Below are 17,644 nucleotides of genomic sequence, written 5' to 3' on the forward strand. Positions count from 1 at the left end.
CTCCTTTCAAAACTTCGTCTAAAGAACCATCTCTTTTCTCCTTTTGTTGCATACATCTATGCCTGCTCCATCCCCTTTCTTTTGTGTCTTCCTGCATAGTTGTGTTCTTCAGCTTTGTAGAGTATTTTCAATATAGCTAGCATAAAAATTGCTATCTAAAATGAAATACCATTGTATCACAGCCCAGACTTTTGTCCCAGTAATATACACAATTTGGACTCACTCAAGCTGTGGTGTGTATGCAGGTAAAGTAAATTCTGAATTATTCAACACTTAAAAACACTGAAAAATCATTTACTTGTTACAAGCAATAAGATTTATGTTTTATGTCTCCCAATCAATAGCTAGTATGTCCACACACAGCTGATTTATCCATATTGAAAATATAATTATAAGTCTAGTTTGCTCTGAACCACAGAGTCCTTTTGTAACAAGATTATTTAAATACAAATGGGGTTGGAAAATTGGTTTTAAATGGCTAATCTGTCTTGTCTTCAATTCCAGCTGCAGAATTTACTAACATCATAAACACAGGCTGAGTGAAAATGTAAGAGGTTTTCTGATTCTCCTCGCGATCTGTCTATGCAGCGCTCATTAACGGTGAAGTTGATGGGAGCTGTATGCATGCCGTGAAAGGAGGATAATAAGCCTTGTAATCTCTATAAAGAGAAAGGGATTTTTACTAGTGATATGTTATATATACTGGCGTGCAAACGTCTGTCTTATCAGCAGCTCAATAAAGAATTTATGTACCTGGGTCTCGGATGCACTGAAGGACACATATGCCATATGGGTGGACAAAGCCTATACCCAGATGGCTGGAAACAACACCTCAGGACCACGACTTGCAATATGGAACATCAGACATTTGCAAAGACATGATTAGGAAAAGTTTCATCCAGGCAGATTTATTCAGGGATTATGAAAGGAGCTACTGCCTTCCTGCTGTTTCCACCAAATGTGGCCGATGGCCCATGACATGCAGGAGGGAAAGGCTGTGCCACTACCTCCTCCTCCTCCAAGCAAGCACTGCAGGTCAGCCAGGTGGGAACAGGCCAAAACTTTGTCCACGGGTCATGCAGATGGACTGGAAGAAACTGCAGTTCAAATCTAACTTGGACTGAGTGGAGTTTGAAGATTTCTGCCAGTTTTAGCTTAACAGACATAGTGGAGAAGAGATTTCAACACCCTGTTTCCCTTTGCTGGAACGCAAACAAAGCAAAACAAAGCTAAAGCTCAGATTTCTACTTGAAATAAAATTCTTGTCTTGAAACCCAGATGCTTCTTACACCCTTTTCAGCAATTGAGTATTATCATTATTCTGTCAAAAGGTTTTCCACATAGATATATTGCCTTCAGAAAACTAACATGTTCACCAGACTACCTAGGTCTCTTATACTGTTACATAATCTCCCCTTTCAAAAGCCACCAAAGAATGATAATTTGTCATCAATGAGCAACTGGCGTGAGACATTCTGTAATATCTGTACAGCAAAGCGCAAACTTCCAGCTGGTTTTACTGAAGTATTAGCAAACCTGACAGGTCTAGTGCATATCAATATTTTATATTGATACCTAGAGATCATTAGATGGCATCTGCTGTAAAGACGATTTAGATTTCACAACCCCATCTGAGCTATGAGTCAGTGTTGACTACCTCTTAAGTTAGGAAAAGTACAGCTTTCTGAAACAAACGGCAGTAAAGCAGGTAAACATCTAGCCCTTTATACACAAAAATTTAAAAAGGAAATCTTAAAAAAGCTTGAAGTTCTGAAGGATATAGTACTAAAACCTGTCCTAAGGACAGCAAAAAAAAGAGCTCCAAAGTTAAAGCCTGGGGGAGGGGGATTATCTGAAATTTCTGAAGGGGCTATTTTTCCCTTCAGAAGAACACAGACTCATATGAGCTACTATGAAGAAAATTAAATCTACCCCAGCCAATGCCAGCACAGATTCAAATTCCTAAAGTTGAAACTACCAACCTTGTGACAGATTGGTACAGGGGTGCTGCTTTCTTGTCCCTGTGAAATAGTCCACTCCATTGCCTTCCCTTATGTTGAGGGTGACATTTCTTTCCTAGAGGTGTGCAATACAGAATTTCTCTTTCAGCTACTTGACAGATTTCAGATAATTGACCATCTGAAATTTCTGAAGGGGCTAATTTTCCACAATAACCTAGATTTTAACCCCTCCACTTCCTGTGGATGAGAAGTAACCTGCTAAATTGCCACCTTACTCTGACATAGGAGACTCCTAGAATCCTGCTTTGACAGACCACCATGCCCACTCCAAGAAAACAACAGGAGAATATGCTGGGTTTGGCTGGGGTAGAGGTAATTTTCTTCATAACAGCTAGTATGGGGCTATGTTTTGGATTTCTGCTGAAAACTGTGTTGATAATACAGGGACATTTTCGTTACTGATGAGCAGCATTTAGACAGAGTCAAGGGCTTTTCTGCTTCTCGTTCCATCCCACCAGCGAGTAAGCTCGGGGTGCACGAGAAGTTGGGAGGGGACACAGCTGAGACAGCTGACCCCAACTAATCAAAGAGATACTCCATACCGTATGATGTCATGCTCAGCAATAAACTAGGGGGAAGGTTGACTGGGGGGCTGCGGTTTGTGGACTGGCTGGGCATTGGTCAGTTTGTGGTGAGCAATTGTTTTCATTTGCATCACTTGTCTTTTTTGGGTTTTATTCCTCTCTGTTATTTTCCATTTCATTACAATTTATTACTAGTAGTATTAGTATTTTTATTTTATTTCCATTATTAAAATGTTCTTAACCCATGAGTTTTCTCAATTTTACCATTCCAATTCTCTTTCCCCCATCCCTCTGGTGGGGTTAAACCACGACAGTCCAGGTGTTCAGGAGCTTCACCTTGTTCCAGAGTAGTCTGTATCAATCCATGATAATGGTAGGATTGTATTTCTAACCCAAGGCAGTCTATTCCAGGTGTACTGGATACCCCTCCACGTGAAAGGAAACTGTGGTCTGCACAATCTGTGGCTGACAGAGGGACCAAGAAAAACATATTGGTGATACCGACTGCTGCATCCATTTGGCGGGCCTTTGACTCCGGTTCATATTGGAGTTCTAGCATGTCTGGTATGGCAACACTCAGCAGCATCATGACTTAATAGTCCAACTGCCTTGATAGTCCAACTGTTAGTCTCTACTTTCCATTAGAGCAGGATCCTGTAGTTGTTTGGGAGTGAAGTTCCAGACCACTGGAAGTGAGAATTTTTCTAGATACTTGCCCATATTCTCCCACATGCCATGTCACCCATGACCATACTCTTACAGATCCTCGGTCATATTCCTAAACTGTTAACCTTAGATAAAACAGAAGCAATATTCATAAGAAATACCAATAGAAGTATTTCAACTACCCAAGGGCATTCAAGATACTGAGAAGTTATTGTAAGAAGGGAGAAAACATCATAGAAGAAGGTGGCAAAAGTGCCAATTTGTTTCCTCCACAAAAAGCCTCTTGGAGAAAGAAGTATAATTATTAATTGTCTCCATGAGATGGTACCCGAAGTACAGTAATGGCTTCAGTACAGAGCCCAAATACCAGATTAAGCTCAAGATCAGTGTTTTAATAACAAATCTCTCAGGCTAAACATCACTAATCACTACAGACCACAGCAAACTGCAAAAGCCAACACCAATCTTTAACGTGTATAGCAAAAAAAAAAGGAGCATGGTGCAGATCAGATAAACTAACATTGAGAACAGATGAATCAATATTGTGACCCGCAACTGTTAACAGATAAAATCCCTTCTAATATGCTCTGGTCAATCTGTTATTATCTCAAACCCTTTGAGCCCCATGTTGGGTGCCAAAGAGGGTTGTCGTGGTTTAACCTCAGCCACAACTAATCACCACACAGCTGGTCACTCTCTCCCCCCACAGCAGGATAGGGAGAAGAGAAATGTAAGGGTAAAAATGAGAAAACTCATGGGTTGAGATGAGAACAGTTCAATAATTAAAATAAAATAAAAATACTAATATTACTAATAAACCATTGTAATGAAAAGAAAAATAACAGAAAGACAAGTAGAACCCAAGAAAGACAAGTGATGCAGATGAAAACAATTCCCTATCACAACTGACCAATGCCCAGCCAGTCCCCAAGCAGCAACCCCCCAGTTAACCCTCCCCGCAGTTACTGCTGAGCATGATGTCCTATGGTATGGAGTATCTTTTTGATCAGCTGGGGTCAGCTGTCCTGACTGTTCCCTCCCAACTTCTTGTGCACCCCCCGCCCCCTCACTGGCAGGGTGGCGTGAGAAGCAGAAAAGGCCTTGAACACAGACCCATATGAGCTACTATGAAGAAAATTAAATCTACCCCAGCCAATGCCAGCACAGATTCAATTCCTAAGGTTGAAACTACCAACCTTGTGACAGATTGGTACAGGGTGCTGCTTTCTTGTCCCTGTGAAATAGTCCACTCCATTGCCTTCCCTTATGTCGAGGGTGACATTTCTTTCCTAGAGGTGTGCAATACAGAATTTCTCTTTCAGCTACTTGATAGATGTTTAGAATGAGCATCATGTTGTGTTTGTCTTCATTTCATCCAATGGTCTGGCTTTTATAGAAAAGCCTTCAACATACAGCTGGACAGCATACTTCTGTTTTGGTTTTTTTTGTCAGTTAGAATAAAGCCTAATAAAAGGATTAATGCCAATAAAAGAAAAACACTGCAAAATTTGAAATTATAATTCTATACAAGTTTCTGAAAGCCTCTTTGGCTTTCCTCTTTGTGCTCTGAATAGCTCTCAAGATCTAATTTAATTCAGTGAAACAAATCCAAAAGTGCCAGGAAAAAAGAATCAACTTTCACTTTAGTTAGAATAGAAATTGTACAGAAGGAATTCTTGATCTTCATTAATTCCATGGGCAGGTATACAAGCTCCTAGGTGTTAATGAGACCTGCCAGTTTAGGTAGACTGTAGAGTCTAATAAAACATCAAATGAGCTCACTTTGGATTTTCACTATCAGATATTTTCAACAACAAAGTTTGGCGATGCATCCCAACAATCTCTTCAAGCCCTCTGCCTGGGGACTTGGAGCAAATTGTTCTGGACTGGAATTATGTTACTGGCTCACATGGTCAGTGTGACTTGTAAAAATTAATGTGAGGGGAAAAACATCCAAATCTTTTTCTAGTGTTACATTTTCCACATACAAATTCTATTTCATTTTCCCTCAGTTATATACAAAACTATCCTTTGTAGCCTATGGCGGTTTCTATTAGAAAAGCGTACAAAAAATTACCTCTCCAGAAAGCAAGCCACCAGATCTACTGAAACTTTAGAACTTGTGTCAGGATCTGCTCTGAATGAACTTCATGCCTGATCACTTACTAAAACAAAGAGAGTTCAGGTTCTTCGTAAATCCTAACTCACTGTTAAATGCCTGTTAGGCTTGTTCTTATTCTTGTGCACAATATTAGGTGTCAGATCAGAAACTCACAAAATTGGATCCTTAGGGCATGAAGATTTGTTATGGTAAAATTCTGTGTTGTTTTTTCAAGTTTCCCTTTAAGAAGAAAAATTTACAAAAGAAAATAAAAGGTCAAAGATTTCCAAAAAGGTAAGGACTGAAAAGTTAGACATGTAATAAGAAAATAATTTGTCATAATATAAAATTTTAACAAGGCACATAATATTTTCAAAGAGAGAAGCACTTAAAGACACCAAGTCCAGAAAAATATCTCAGTTCTGGATTTCTGAGTCCCAAGGGTGGAAGTCAAGAGCCAGGTTAAATGATCACTATATTCAGTCCAGAATGGAATTCCACTTTTTCAAAAATTAAAATAAAAAAAAAGGTTATAAGTATCTGGAGCAAAAGACAGCCTAATATAACTTTATAAGTGACAGGTAAAGCAGAGTCACACTTCACAGCTTTATGACCATCCTTGGGCCAAAGTTGTCTTTCTGAAGGAAGAAAGATTTCATTAGCTTTCTCTAAATCAAACCATGATAAAACAAAGACAGTGGCAATGCAACAGATTTTAAAACCGCAGAAGTTAACCTCCCTGTACATGCATCCCCACTGCCTGCAACATGCTGAGTCAAAAATTAAGCAGTCCTTCTCCACTCTTCCTGCGGCACCACAACTCTCCTCATTCGCAGTCAATATGGTCTGGAAGCAAAATCTGCTTTTGTGACAGCATTTAATGAAGGTGCTAACCCAAGAAAAAATTAAGACAAGAACCAGAAATCTATTTGATTATCCTTAAAATGTTCCCTTTTATTTTCATGAAGAACATGTTTAATTTACCATTGCATACTGTCATGTTATTGGGGCTACTGATCCTCAGAACTACAGAATATAGAATACAGAATATAGCACAGAGAGGATGCTACCATTTGTTAACAATTCACTAACAATTCACATTTTTCATATGAAAGGAAGACTTTTAAAACTTCTCCATCCACACCTGATGTGGCACTGCTACCGCAAGCAGTCCTACCGACAGCACCTGGCATGGCCACACATTGAACTTGAGACACAGCAAGCATCAAAATTAAAATTTTAGGAAAAGCCTTGAGCACTTTTAGTGTGTCTGCTAAATCATCCCACAACTCATGCTGCAGCTCCAGCCTTCTCCAGCCAAGGAGCAATTTACCACCCACCTCCCCCAGCATGAGTTCTGTTGTTCTGGCCAGCAAGTATGCATAAGATACAGAGTTAATTTCCAGATTTCCTGGAGAAAGTATGTAGGTGATTATCCCCATTTACCCTGGTGTGCCTGAATCCAAGCCAACCAGGCACAGAAGCATGCAGGTCATTCTGAGTGCCCTGAGCACCCTCACAGTCTCAAAAACCATGTAGTCCTGAAGGCTTAAACTTGTACTACACAGACAGGCAGTGACATAACCCATTTAGATCAAAATATCCTGTAGAGTCACTGGGTCTGTGCTCATACCACTACAGCACTCCTCTGATCTGAAACCAAAGCCGTTTCTCCAAATGCCAAAATAGCACGAACCAGAAATATCTGGAGGCAAAGGCATCTGCAAATCAAACCTACCCAGATGGTGTCATCTTGTCTGTACTGTTTCCAGTTGCGGCCGGTGTCGCTGAACATCAGTGTATAGCTGGTTACCCAGTCTGAGCTCCCGTACCTGCCCTGGGTAGCAACCGCGACGATCTCCACTCTGTCTCCCAGATCAACCTGGAGCCACTGCCGCTCGTTTGAGTCCAGCGGGGACCAGCCACCAGCTCCTGAAAGAGATTGGATAAAGATAATTCAGATGACAATGACACCCCAAGGAATTATACTTGTCAAAGAACCATGTTGTTATTTTAGGTCATCACAGAGGATTCTACTTCCTGAATATACAGATGTTTGTTCATATTTTTATATGAGGAAATACACTATGACGTGTACTCCCTTAGGGTTTTCTTAATTTACCTAAAGTACATAAAGAATTTTGAATTTCAAATAATTTTAAAGAAATTTACTCTTTGTCAGCTGGACAGACGTTGGTGAGGTTGATACATCCTCAGTCACAAAAAAAAAATACAATATCTATCCCCTCCTCGCATGCTTGTGCAAATCTAGGAATGCTGATTTCTAACTTCTAATTTGCTTTGACATTTTCTTTTTTTTTGCTATGCTTTGAAAGACATGCAAAAATATTAGTTATCTTGATTTGAGACCTATTAAGTATTAGAAAGGATGGTTTAATTACAGGTTATAAAAGCATTTCAGGTAACACATTGTAAAGCTAGAGACCATTTGAACAACTAAAAGGACTTGCCTTCATGCTGGAAAGTAGGCTCTTCCTTACACAAGATGCCTGTTAAGTGAATATGTATTTTATCTTAAACAAAAGAACAAACAAGATCTTCATAAGGACAAACATGAGTTGCAAATTATCCACTTCCATGATCCACTTCTCCATTCAGGAATGAAGACAGAAGTCACGATCACATGAAAGCTGATAGCTTGTAACTCCTGTTTGTCCTTTAGAAGTGAAGAAATGTACTGTCCCTCGAATTCTTTTAGGAGTTAAACAGGCCTGTGGTAACATCAAGCCAATGAAACACAGAACTGCAACCACTGCTGGAATTTCACCACTTCACTCACTACAATAAATGTGAGCTTATGGTTAAAAGGCAAATCTTTCCAGACTGGAATATATTATTTTAAGATCTTTTGCTTTCTTTTACACCCTTAAATTATGGGCTGTTTATTTTCTTTTAACTTGTTTCTATTTGCACACATTTATTCTCCATGTACACCTAGCATTCACTTCAGCCTTACAAATAAGCAAACAATGCAGCTATGAAGAACGTGGAAGACACATACAAAGTATCCAAAGTAGCGAATTTTCAGGCTGTCACTGCTTCTGCAGCCCATCATCTTGGGTTTTGTGCCATTAGTAGTGCAGTTTACAAAAACCGTTCTGCGTGGTTACAGTGAACACAGTCACATTAGGAAGGGGGAAATACAGGGTTGAGAGTAAAACATTATCAATTCCTCATGTAAACTACAAGAATGGTTCCAAATGTGCATTTCCAAACAAAAAGCATCACTAAACTTTGGTTATAAATAGATGGCTTTACCTTAACATTTTAATTTTATTAACCGATATATCTCAAAGATGCTCCATGAAGAGTTTATTGAAGTGAACTGATTTAAAAGATCAGTAAAGGTGGTTTATATAAAAAAAACCCCTCAATTTCAATAACTATGCCTTTTACAAAATTTCCTGATTTTTCTGTAGTACACTGCATTTTCAAACTCACAATTGAAATTCCTTTGTCTAAAAATAGGTGTTAGAACTTTTATTGTTTACAATTCATTAAGATAGGTTTTAGTCCCAATTCCTGAAACAGAAGCGTGTTTATTTCTGTGCTGGAATCACTGTCCCTGTTCCCCTGGATGACCCAGTCTTCACTGCTCTATGAGAAGTCTCCAGGGAAAAGAGTTTGTAACCAATAATGCATACTGCTTGCCCGTGCCATGCTTTATTTTATTTTTTTCAATCCCAATAGAAGTCTTCGTTATCATTGTGATTATTTTAACTGCCTTAAACAGAACACTCTCCTCTATGAGCATGCCATGAAAGACCTAATGAGAATGCTAGGAATTTCATCACTCAATTCTCTCTACTTCATAGCTCTCTTAATTCTGTACCTATATATAACTTATATAAGACTACAGTACTTCCCATTAAAAATCTTACCAATGGTTCTTCTTCCTCCTCACCTTTTTTTTTTTTTTTAAATATATTTAAAATACCATCTAAAGAATATTTCTGTCTGTCTTTTAAGATACAAACTATATAACTGGATTCAAAGACAATAAACTGTATATTTCTCCTACATGGAATCATGACTAATATATGTAGGAGCCAAAGGAAAATTTCCTTTGGATTGTAATATCCAATATCTGAAATAGACTCTGAATGCTATAGTTGCTGCTTTGTTTACAGTTTTATTTCAGGAACTGGCAGGACATAGAACTTCAGAAGTTGTGGCAAAGTTGTTTCCTTCAACACTCTAGAGAGGCTATTCTAGAAGTTTTCAGCGAATATAAGACAAGTGGATATCTTCATCTTTCCTTTATTGTTCTTCTACAATATAAACAGCAACAACTAGATGGAAGATGATCATTTATAACAAGTAATCTGTTTGATGAGTTTCTCATAAAAAAAAAAGGAAAATAACACTTTGCTTTCTGTCTTTTAGTTTATACATAAGTTCTTAAGCCAAGCTCATTACCAAAGGTATATTCCAGTATTTTGTTAGACATTAGAACTAGCATCTACTCTACGTAGTTTATGCTCTTTCCCTTCTGCTGCTAGAAGTGACAGAAAGGTGATATGCTTTCCACAAAAGTATTTGGCTTTACTGTGCACTGCTATTTTCCAGTTTGAGCATGGCACAACAGGCTTATATTTTCAAAGTCAGTCAAAGAAATGATGCGCACTGAATGGAAATTTGGGAGATCTGTGGTGAGCTTGAGCTCTCAAATTGCAGATTACACGGCATCTCTGAACTACATCTCTCTTCATATGAGCACATTTGTCTGTTGGGAATGTCACTCTTTAGATGTAAGTACTGCATGACACAGCAGTGACACCTGCTCATCGCATCACCTCTCCAGAAGCTGGTCTTGCAAGGGAGATTTTATCAGTTACAGACCATGTCTTTACAAAACAGCAGCAACTTCATGCTCCTTCTCCCACTGGGAAAAAAAACCCACTGTATTTCCCTCTCCCAAACCTTCCACCATTACCATTTCCACAGATAGACAGTAATTCTACTGACTTGTAAGAATGGCAGTTAAAATCCCTGCAACAGCAAAGTTGCATTGACTGCATGAGTGAGGGCAAAACTAAAGCTTCTCCCATTGGGCCTCTCTCACTTCTGCTAGTAAAGCAAACACATAACTTCAGCTTACTTTTGTGGGTATCCCAAATCCTCAAATACTGCTGTAAGTACAAAAAAAAACCAAAACCAAAAACAAACAAAAAAAATCAATAAATGTTCTTTTTCCTCCATATTTGCTCTCTTATACAGAGCAAGTTGTACAAAGGACAGTGGCATCTTTTTCCAGCACAATTTGTCTGCACATTTCTTTTATGCACATCATTCATTACAGTGTGTCAACACCTCACCCCCTACATTTTTTAGTAAGTGGCAAAAAAGCACATCCAAAGTACAGCAACTCTTTTACAGCCATTTTCTCCTCTACCCACCAGTGATGCTCGCCCTGCAGAACGTTTGTCAGGGTAGGTCCAAGACAAGGGACAAGAATGTAATTTGTGAAGGCTCTAATAGGCAACAACAAGGGCTAGTGAAGACACAATATTTACAGGACATCAACTCCTTTGAACAGGTACAAGCAAAACCCTGACACCATTTTCCTGCAGCTGGGCACAAGGAAATTGAAGAGGACAATACACCTTTTATTAATAGTGTGGCATAAACATAAACCAGACAAAATGTAGCTCTGACTACACCCATCGCATATGTACTTTTGATAATCTGGAACGTTGTAATGTATGAAGGTACCACACTGACTCTTTCACAGGAAAACAAGAGAGAGGGGGTACTCAATAAAGTCAACACATTTAGCACTTTATGACATCATGTCTGAGGGGGCATCAAATTTCCCAATTCTTCCCACCAGGTTCCCACTGACACCAACAGGATTCTGTGCATTGCACTACACCATCATTCCTCACAGTTCACACATTTCATATTTTCTGTGGATCATTTAAAGGGAGAGATTCACCACAATATGGAGAAAGTGCCCGAGTGGAGAAACAGTACCACAGGAATCTGATATATTGCTTATATTCTCCATGGCAACAAATCATAGTGCTAGAAATATGAGGAGAACAGAGATCAGATGGTTTCTCAGTTGGAGATCCATATGACTCCAAGAAATATGATCAAATACTTTCTTTTCTTTTTCAGACTATTTGTACATTTTGCCATAATTGTTCAAAAAATTGCATTATGTAGTCAGTGCTCCCTGATGTTCCACAGGGCTGCTCAGGATGCCCAGTATCTGTAGTTTATTAATACAAAACAAAGGGAATGCTTGTTTCCACCCTACAGTGCCTTACAAACAGCTCTACTGTCTTTAAACTGTGCTACAAACTCTTGGACTTCCTGCTGCAACTGCATGCTTCCCTGCTGCAGAATTTTACTTTAATGCCCAGATGATCAAATGCTTCCTGGCCATAAAATATATTCTTTCTGACATTATATACGTTTTATAGTCCCACACATAACTGAGTATACTGACTACTCAGGCTGAGAACTAACAGAGAACTGAAAAATCTCAGTTGATACAGTCACATTGTAGCAATTTTCCTATTCTTTTTCATTACTTATTTACTGTAAACAAAAAAGCCGATTAATCCCTCTCATGGGAAAGCAATATATTTCATACCTCAGAATCATATTTATCAGAATTATACTAACTGCTATACTACTACGAGTACAGATTTATCAGCATTTTAATTGAGTGCTTTCAGCAGCTCACACTGTTTTACTCATGGGTAGTTTGTGTGGATTTTTTAATGGCACATTTCACTGCTGCAGGCCTTTTTTTAAACAATAGCTTTTTAGTTATTGTTATCTATTACTGAATCAACTTGATGAATTAGAACTTTCTATTGATGTAGGTCTGGATTGTATTCTATGAACTCATTTTCACCTTCTGCATTCATATTTACTTTAACAAATGCATTTATCTGGCTTTCTACCTGGAGGCACTCTTACTTGCAGCACTGTCTTATCAATTACAAACAAAGGTAAACCAACTCATCAAAACACTCCAACATTATTAGAAAGCCATGGCACAGTCCTTGTTAGTGAATATTATTTCTTGTAAAGATATCTACTGTTTGCATTCAAGTGCCAGCCAAAGAAAGATCCTTCAGCCACCATCTACCACTGCTTGCTCCTCTAACCCAAGATGAAGCACCCATATGAATTCTGCTGGCACTACATCTGCACATTTCTACAAAAGTCTGTGCAACAAAAGAAACAAGCAAGTTAGAATTTAGCTTCTAGTTCCCTGTGTTGGGCTTAGCTCATCAGTTATCACATAAGTCTTCAGAACATGAAATAAAAGCGGCTGGAACAATTCCCTTGCTCAGGGCTCAGTTTCAATATTCTGTCTTCCTGTTCCATGATTTAGGCCAAATGACAGTGTGGACCTTACTGATGCGATAGTGTACGTCTGAAAAACTAGAATACCTTACATCCTACTGCATGGCAAAACTACTCTAGCACAGCTAAATAGGACCTATGTCATTTTCTACCCTTAAATTGCAATCGTCAATTTATTTTAGATATTAATACCACTTTAAAATACAGTACAACCAGAGCTTGACTTGCAATAATATTGTCTTTGAATCTCTTCTTCTTTTCTGCAGATTAAATTAGTCATTAGAGCCATTTGCAAAATCATGTAAGCACGTCTGTTCACTGTCCCAGCTAGCAGTTGGAGACAAGGACAGAGCAAACTCAAATTTCATGCTCAGTGTCTACAACTTTCCTTATGTTGAGCAACTAATATATGACCTTTTACTTGCTGAGGAACTCTGGTTCAGGAGTTTAAATATGATACAGTAACTCCCATCTAACACTTCTCCAATGATCTAGCAACTGCTTATCAAGTATCTAAGAGAGAGCCCCTTTTTTTCTATAGATTTATCAAATGATGTTTGATTAAAACAGACATTTTGGAGATTGTTTAAGTAGGAAAATTATCATTTATTTTCAATTAAAATATCTTTTCTAGTAGTATACTTTCTATTGTTTTTTTCTTAATGAAAATCATATGTAATGTGATAACACAGGACCTTCCTCTTTTAGAGACTCTAACTTGGGAGTAAGATGGGAGCCAACAACTGAAATTTGCAACACGGTGTCAAAACATGTCCTAGATACTGCCAACTTCTCTCTTCTGGTACCAAGTTTGGTCCTAATAATTTCACCTTGTGAGTGAACTCATTATCTGGACCTCAAACATTCTTCATTGCAAATGTCTGCAAAGCTTTTTCATTCATTTTAATTGTTTCTGCAGAGATCTGTAATCACTGAATTCCACTGGAACGTTATTATCTAGTTGCTACTTTTTTTAACAAACACCTATGCGTTAGAATAGGACCTCAAGTCTAATGACCTTCAAGCTCTAAAGATTATGGGAGCTCTTCAAAAGCAAAAAGACTATCTGAACTTCCTTCAGGATGTTTCTGTAAGTGGAGAGCTTCAAATTTAATAGAATATAGAATTTTTCTATAATAAAGGAAGAAAATGCTCCTAAATAGAGCTCTCACAGAAGCATAAATTAATGGCTCTATTCAACTTGGCTCTGAATGCATTCTATACAAACAGTATAAAAAGTTATTCTTTGTAAATGTGATTAAAAAAGAATAGTTTAGGCATTTCATACTGCAACCTTACCATCTCGCCTGTTGAGCTTTGCAAAGCTGGGACTGTGAGTACTGAAGAGCTCAGAGGAACTGGTAAGGGCTGTTGAAGGTAAGGGAGATACCAATGCATCATCACAATTATCTAAAAAAAACAAAACAAAACAAAACATACAGAGGTCATCACATGAGGAACAAATACGCCAACTTGTGCTATCTTGAGGTGGTGTTTTTTTCTACTTATAGAGAGAGACTAGAGAAAGAGCACACTTGTGTTTGAAATAATGTACAAGACTGAAATTTACCCTCCAAAATGACAGTCTGGTGGTATGGCACCTGGATGGGAGCTGTTGTGAAGACATCGAATACTTGAGAAGCTTGAAACTGTTTTCCTTTCAGTGAATGAAATTTGATGATCTACCCTCCAGTTAAAGAGGGTAATGACTCTTCTTACAAAAGCCACTGGAAGAATGTAGTAATACCCTGGCAGACTTTAGAGAATACCCCAGGTGCTGTGTTAAGTAAAGTCTGTCCACAGAACAGATACATAACGTAGGAGTGACAACTTGATATTTCTGTATGGAAGCGACACACAGGGATATGCCACCTGGCCTGTTGCAACATGTAAACTCGTGTCTCATGCTTCACAAGTCTTGTGCTGCACTGTGATTACAAAACCTGAAGACTTCCTTAATTTATTCCTCAAGCTCATACGCATATACAATGCCAAATTAGATTTGTTCACTCAAATGAGTAGTTTGGTATGTCTTTCCCTTCTTCCTTTTCACATCATCATCTGAGGACAGATGGGTTAGGCTAACACTCAAGTTGAATTTGTGAGCCCATAATGTCTGAATGAGGATGGAATTAGGTAAGATAAGATTGCTCATTACAATGCTGTCACATACAAATTCAAGAACATAGTATGGGGTTTCAGTAGGGAATAATAATAATATAACCCTCTCATTTTTAATTGAATCTCCCATGGAGCAAACATGGATCTAATTACTGGAAAAGTCCTGCAGGTTAGCAGGGTCTCAGGCATCACAGTGTTCTTGCACTCACAGAGCAAATGTACAATTTGCAAAAGGGTTGTGGGGGCAGGGAGGAAATAATGCATTAATGATATTTCAGGTCAGGGCTACAAAAGACAAAGAACAAAAGCAAAAATTGTTTTATAGCTATAACAGCAAATATAGACTGTTCCAGAACTGGATGTTACCTTTCCCATAATGAGCTAGATTACATTAAAATATTTCTCATCTCTTTCTACAATGACTCTCTAGAACAGTCCAGATACTTCTGTAATCAAAATCCAGCCTCTTTATGAAAAAAATCAGTGTAATCAATATAATTCATATCAGTGCATTGACTGATAGACCTCAAAAAGAAAACTTAACTACAAAATCCTTTCCACCTCTTTGGTTGTCATCAGCAAAAAGGCCTAACAAGATCTGCAAGTTAGATAAATTAAGGACAAGTATACCACTGATGTTTTGAATAAGAGAATAATTAGCCAACAAAGCAAGTTATCCAGATCCTGAGCAGAATCTCTATCCCTTACAGCCCCTGAGTCTTAAAGAGAACTGACTGCAATGTAGAAAGTGGATGGCTGTGTCCCCTGGTATGGCATGAAGTCAGGCCATACTTGTTCTGTCTGGACTTAAAAAAAAAAAAAAAAAAAAAAAAAAAAAAAATAAATCAAATCTGTAAATTAAAATGATGCTCTTAAATTCACTGTCAGTTGTGACCCAAACAGTGATTTAAATAAAGATCTCAAATGGTAAGTACATCGGGGCACCAAAACTTCTATAAAACTCAGTAGAGGGTTAGGAACCTCTCAAAAGGAGGCTCAAGATCTTAGCGACAGATCTATGTGACTATTCAGCAACACTTAAAACCTGAAGTTGAAAATAACTGAAGACAGAGATTTCAATTTAAATAGTGTCTAGACTGCTGGCTCTCCTCTATTCCCTGTGATTGCTCCTGGACCACAAGAGAACTCAGCACATCAGCCTGTGATCCACAAGCTGTCCATGACAAGAGTCACAGTGACAATCTCTGGGTTCTCACTGTTCCCTCAAGATAAGATTAGCTACCTGTGGGACACCAAGTGTCTCGGCACAGCAGCAAGTTTAAACCATTTCATAGCAATGCATTTCAGGTCTTCCCTGGGATCTCTGGAGGCTTCAGCCTGGGAGGTGACAATTCTCTAACTACCAGATACTCTGTCTACATTTCCACATCCTTTGCTTCTGTCCCTAGACACACTCCCCTGGATCTCTGCTGCTACATTACAACATAATTTTCACACCAAATTCTGGGATCCTTATTTGCTTTTCCTCTACAAAAATCCCCACTACTGCCAGGAATCATTCCCTGAATTCATATTTAACTCTAAAAACATGTACTAATAAGGTTTCAGGATTTATGACTGCATTGGCAATTTAAAGATAGTTCTGAGAGCACCTGGACCAACACAGTCCAACTTCCAATACATAAGAGAGTAACAACTGATTGACTTTAGAGTGAAAGCAGGAATTTTCTCTAAGTGAAGTTGATTTTTGAATGGATACTCCGACAAGATGTAAGGTCACTCTTCTGCCCTTACCTCAGTCAAAACTAACCTTGCAACATTGGAGGCTGCACCTGACAGCTCTACATGCACAGACCTACAACGCAGGACATGGCACAGCTTTTACATGCCAAACGAAATTCTGAAGTACAGTAAAGTGCATGGAATGCATCAACTTGTACATGCACAACAATCCAGATCACATGCAAAATAGCTTTGATGCATCTCTTGTCAGAGACACTACACATACTACACATAACCATGTACAGATTTGAGATTGATATCTCTTTGTAAAATTTAGCTGAAATAGGCCACAAGGTTCAAAAAGGTAGGATGTACACATACAGTGAGGCTCATCCCATAGGTCCTGCTTCCATGAGAAGGCAGAATTGACAACAAATAAAATAAACTGCCAACACACACCACTCAAGGTTACAAAACTCTCTATGAAAGGATGTTATTATCATATTTCCTTTTATGATGGGTGCAGACAAGAAAAAGATGAAATCTTTTGTGCTTATGCAAGGTCAGAGAAGACCCATGGTAAAGGCAACAGCAAAGCCAATGTATCTCAATTCCTACCACATAATCCCAGCACACAGATTGCAAGAGACTTCATCTCCCTCACTTGGTGTGACAGAAATAGGCCTTCATTCCAGGTGCTTCCACATTTCTAGTTTCTGACCTTGCTTCTTCTGCTCTGGCAGTTTGCCTGTCAGAACAAGAACTTTGCTTCTTTGCATCAACTGCGTATGTCTATTAAAAACATTGTTTTTAACAAAGAAAAAGATCTACACTACAGAATCATTTAAAACATCCAGACACCCACAAAGAAAAACATTTACTAGACAGTTGACTTCTCTTGTTTTCTTGCAAAACAGATAATTAGTAAAAAAAAAAAAAAGAAAAAAAAAAGGTCTAATTGTACCTATAAGCCATCTTATTCATGCAAGTCACATAACAATACAGATGTTGACTTGCATTTGAGAAATGGGTGTTGATTTGACTATGCTGACTTCTGAGAAACAGGTAGTTATGGATAGCATTTAGTATCAAGTGTATTATTAGAACTGTCATTAGCAATCTTGCTACTGAAATGAAGAAAAATATTCACCTGTATCAACCTGATATTTTTTATTTTG

At 38.3% G+C, this 17,644-nt stretch overlaps 1 protein-coding gene across 1 annotated transcript in view; it reads right to left on the minus strand.

Moving 5' to 3' along the window:
* CNTNAP5 (contactin associated protein like 5) overlaps window positions 1–14,645 on the minus strand; it is a 218,841-nt gene extending 204,196 nt beyond the window's left edge. Inside the window, exons 1-3 of the mRNA XM_026852489.1 lie at window positions 14,642–14,645; window positions 13,962–14,072; window positions 7,051–7,244 (exon numbers count right to left, since the gene is read on the minus strand). Of these exons, the coding sequence (XP_026708290.1) occupies window positions 7,051–7,244; window positions 13,962–14,072; window positions 14,642–14,645 (309 nt within the window). The remainder of the gene's footprint in view (window positions 1–7,050; window positions 7,245–13,961; window positions 14,073–14,641) is intronic.
* Between the last annotated feature and the right edge of the window lie 2,999 nt (window positions 14,646–17,644).

The sequence above is a fragment of the Athene cunicularia genome, assembly GCF_003259725.1.
Source record: "Athene cunicularia isolate RWA chromosome 7 unlocalized genomic scaffold, athCun1 chr7_part1, whole genome shotgun sequence".
NCBI lineage: Eukaryota > Metazoa > Chordata > Aves > Strigiformes > Strigidae > Athene > Athene cunicularia.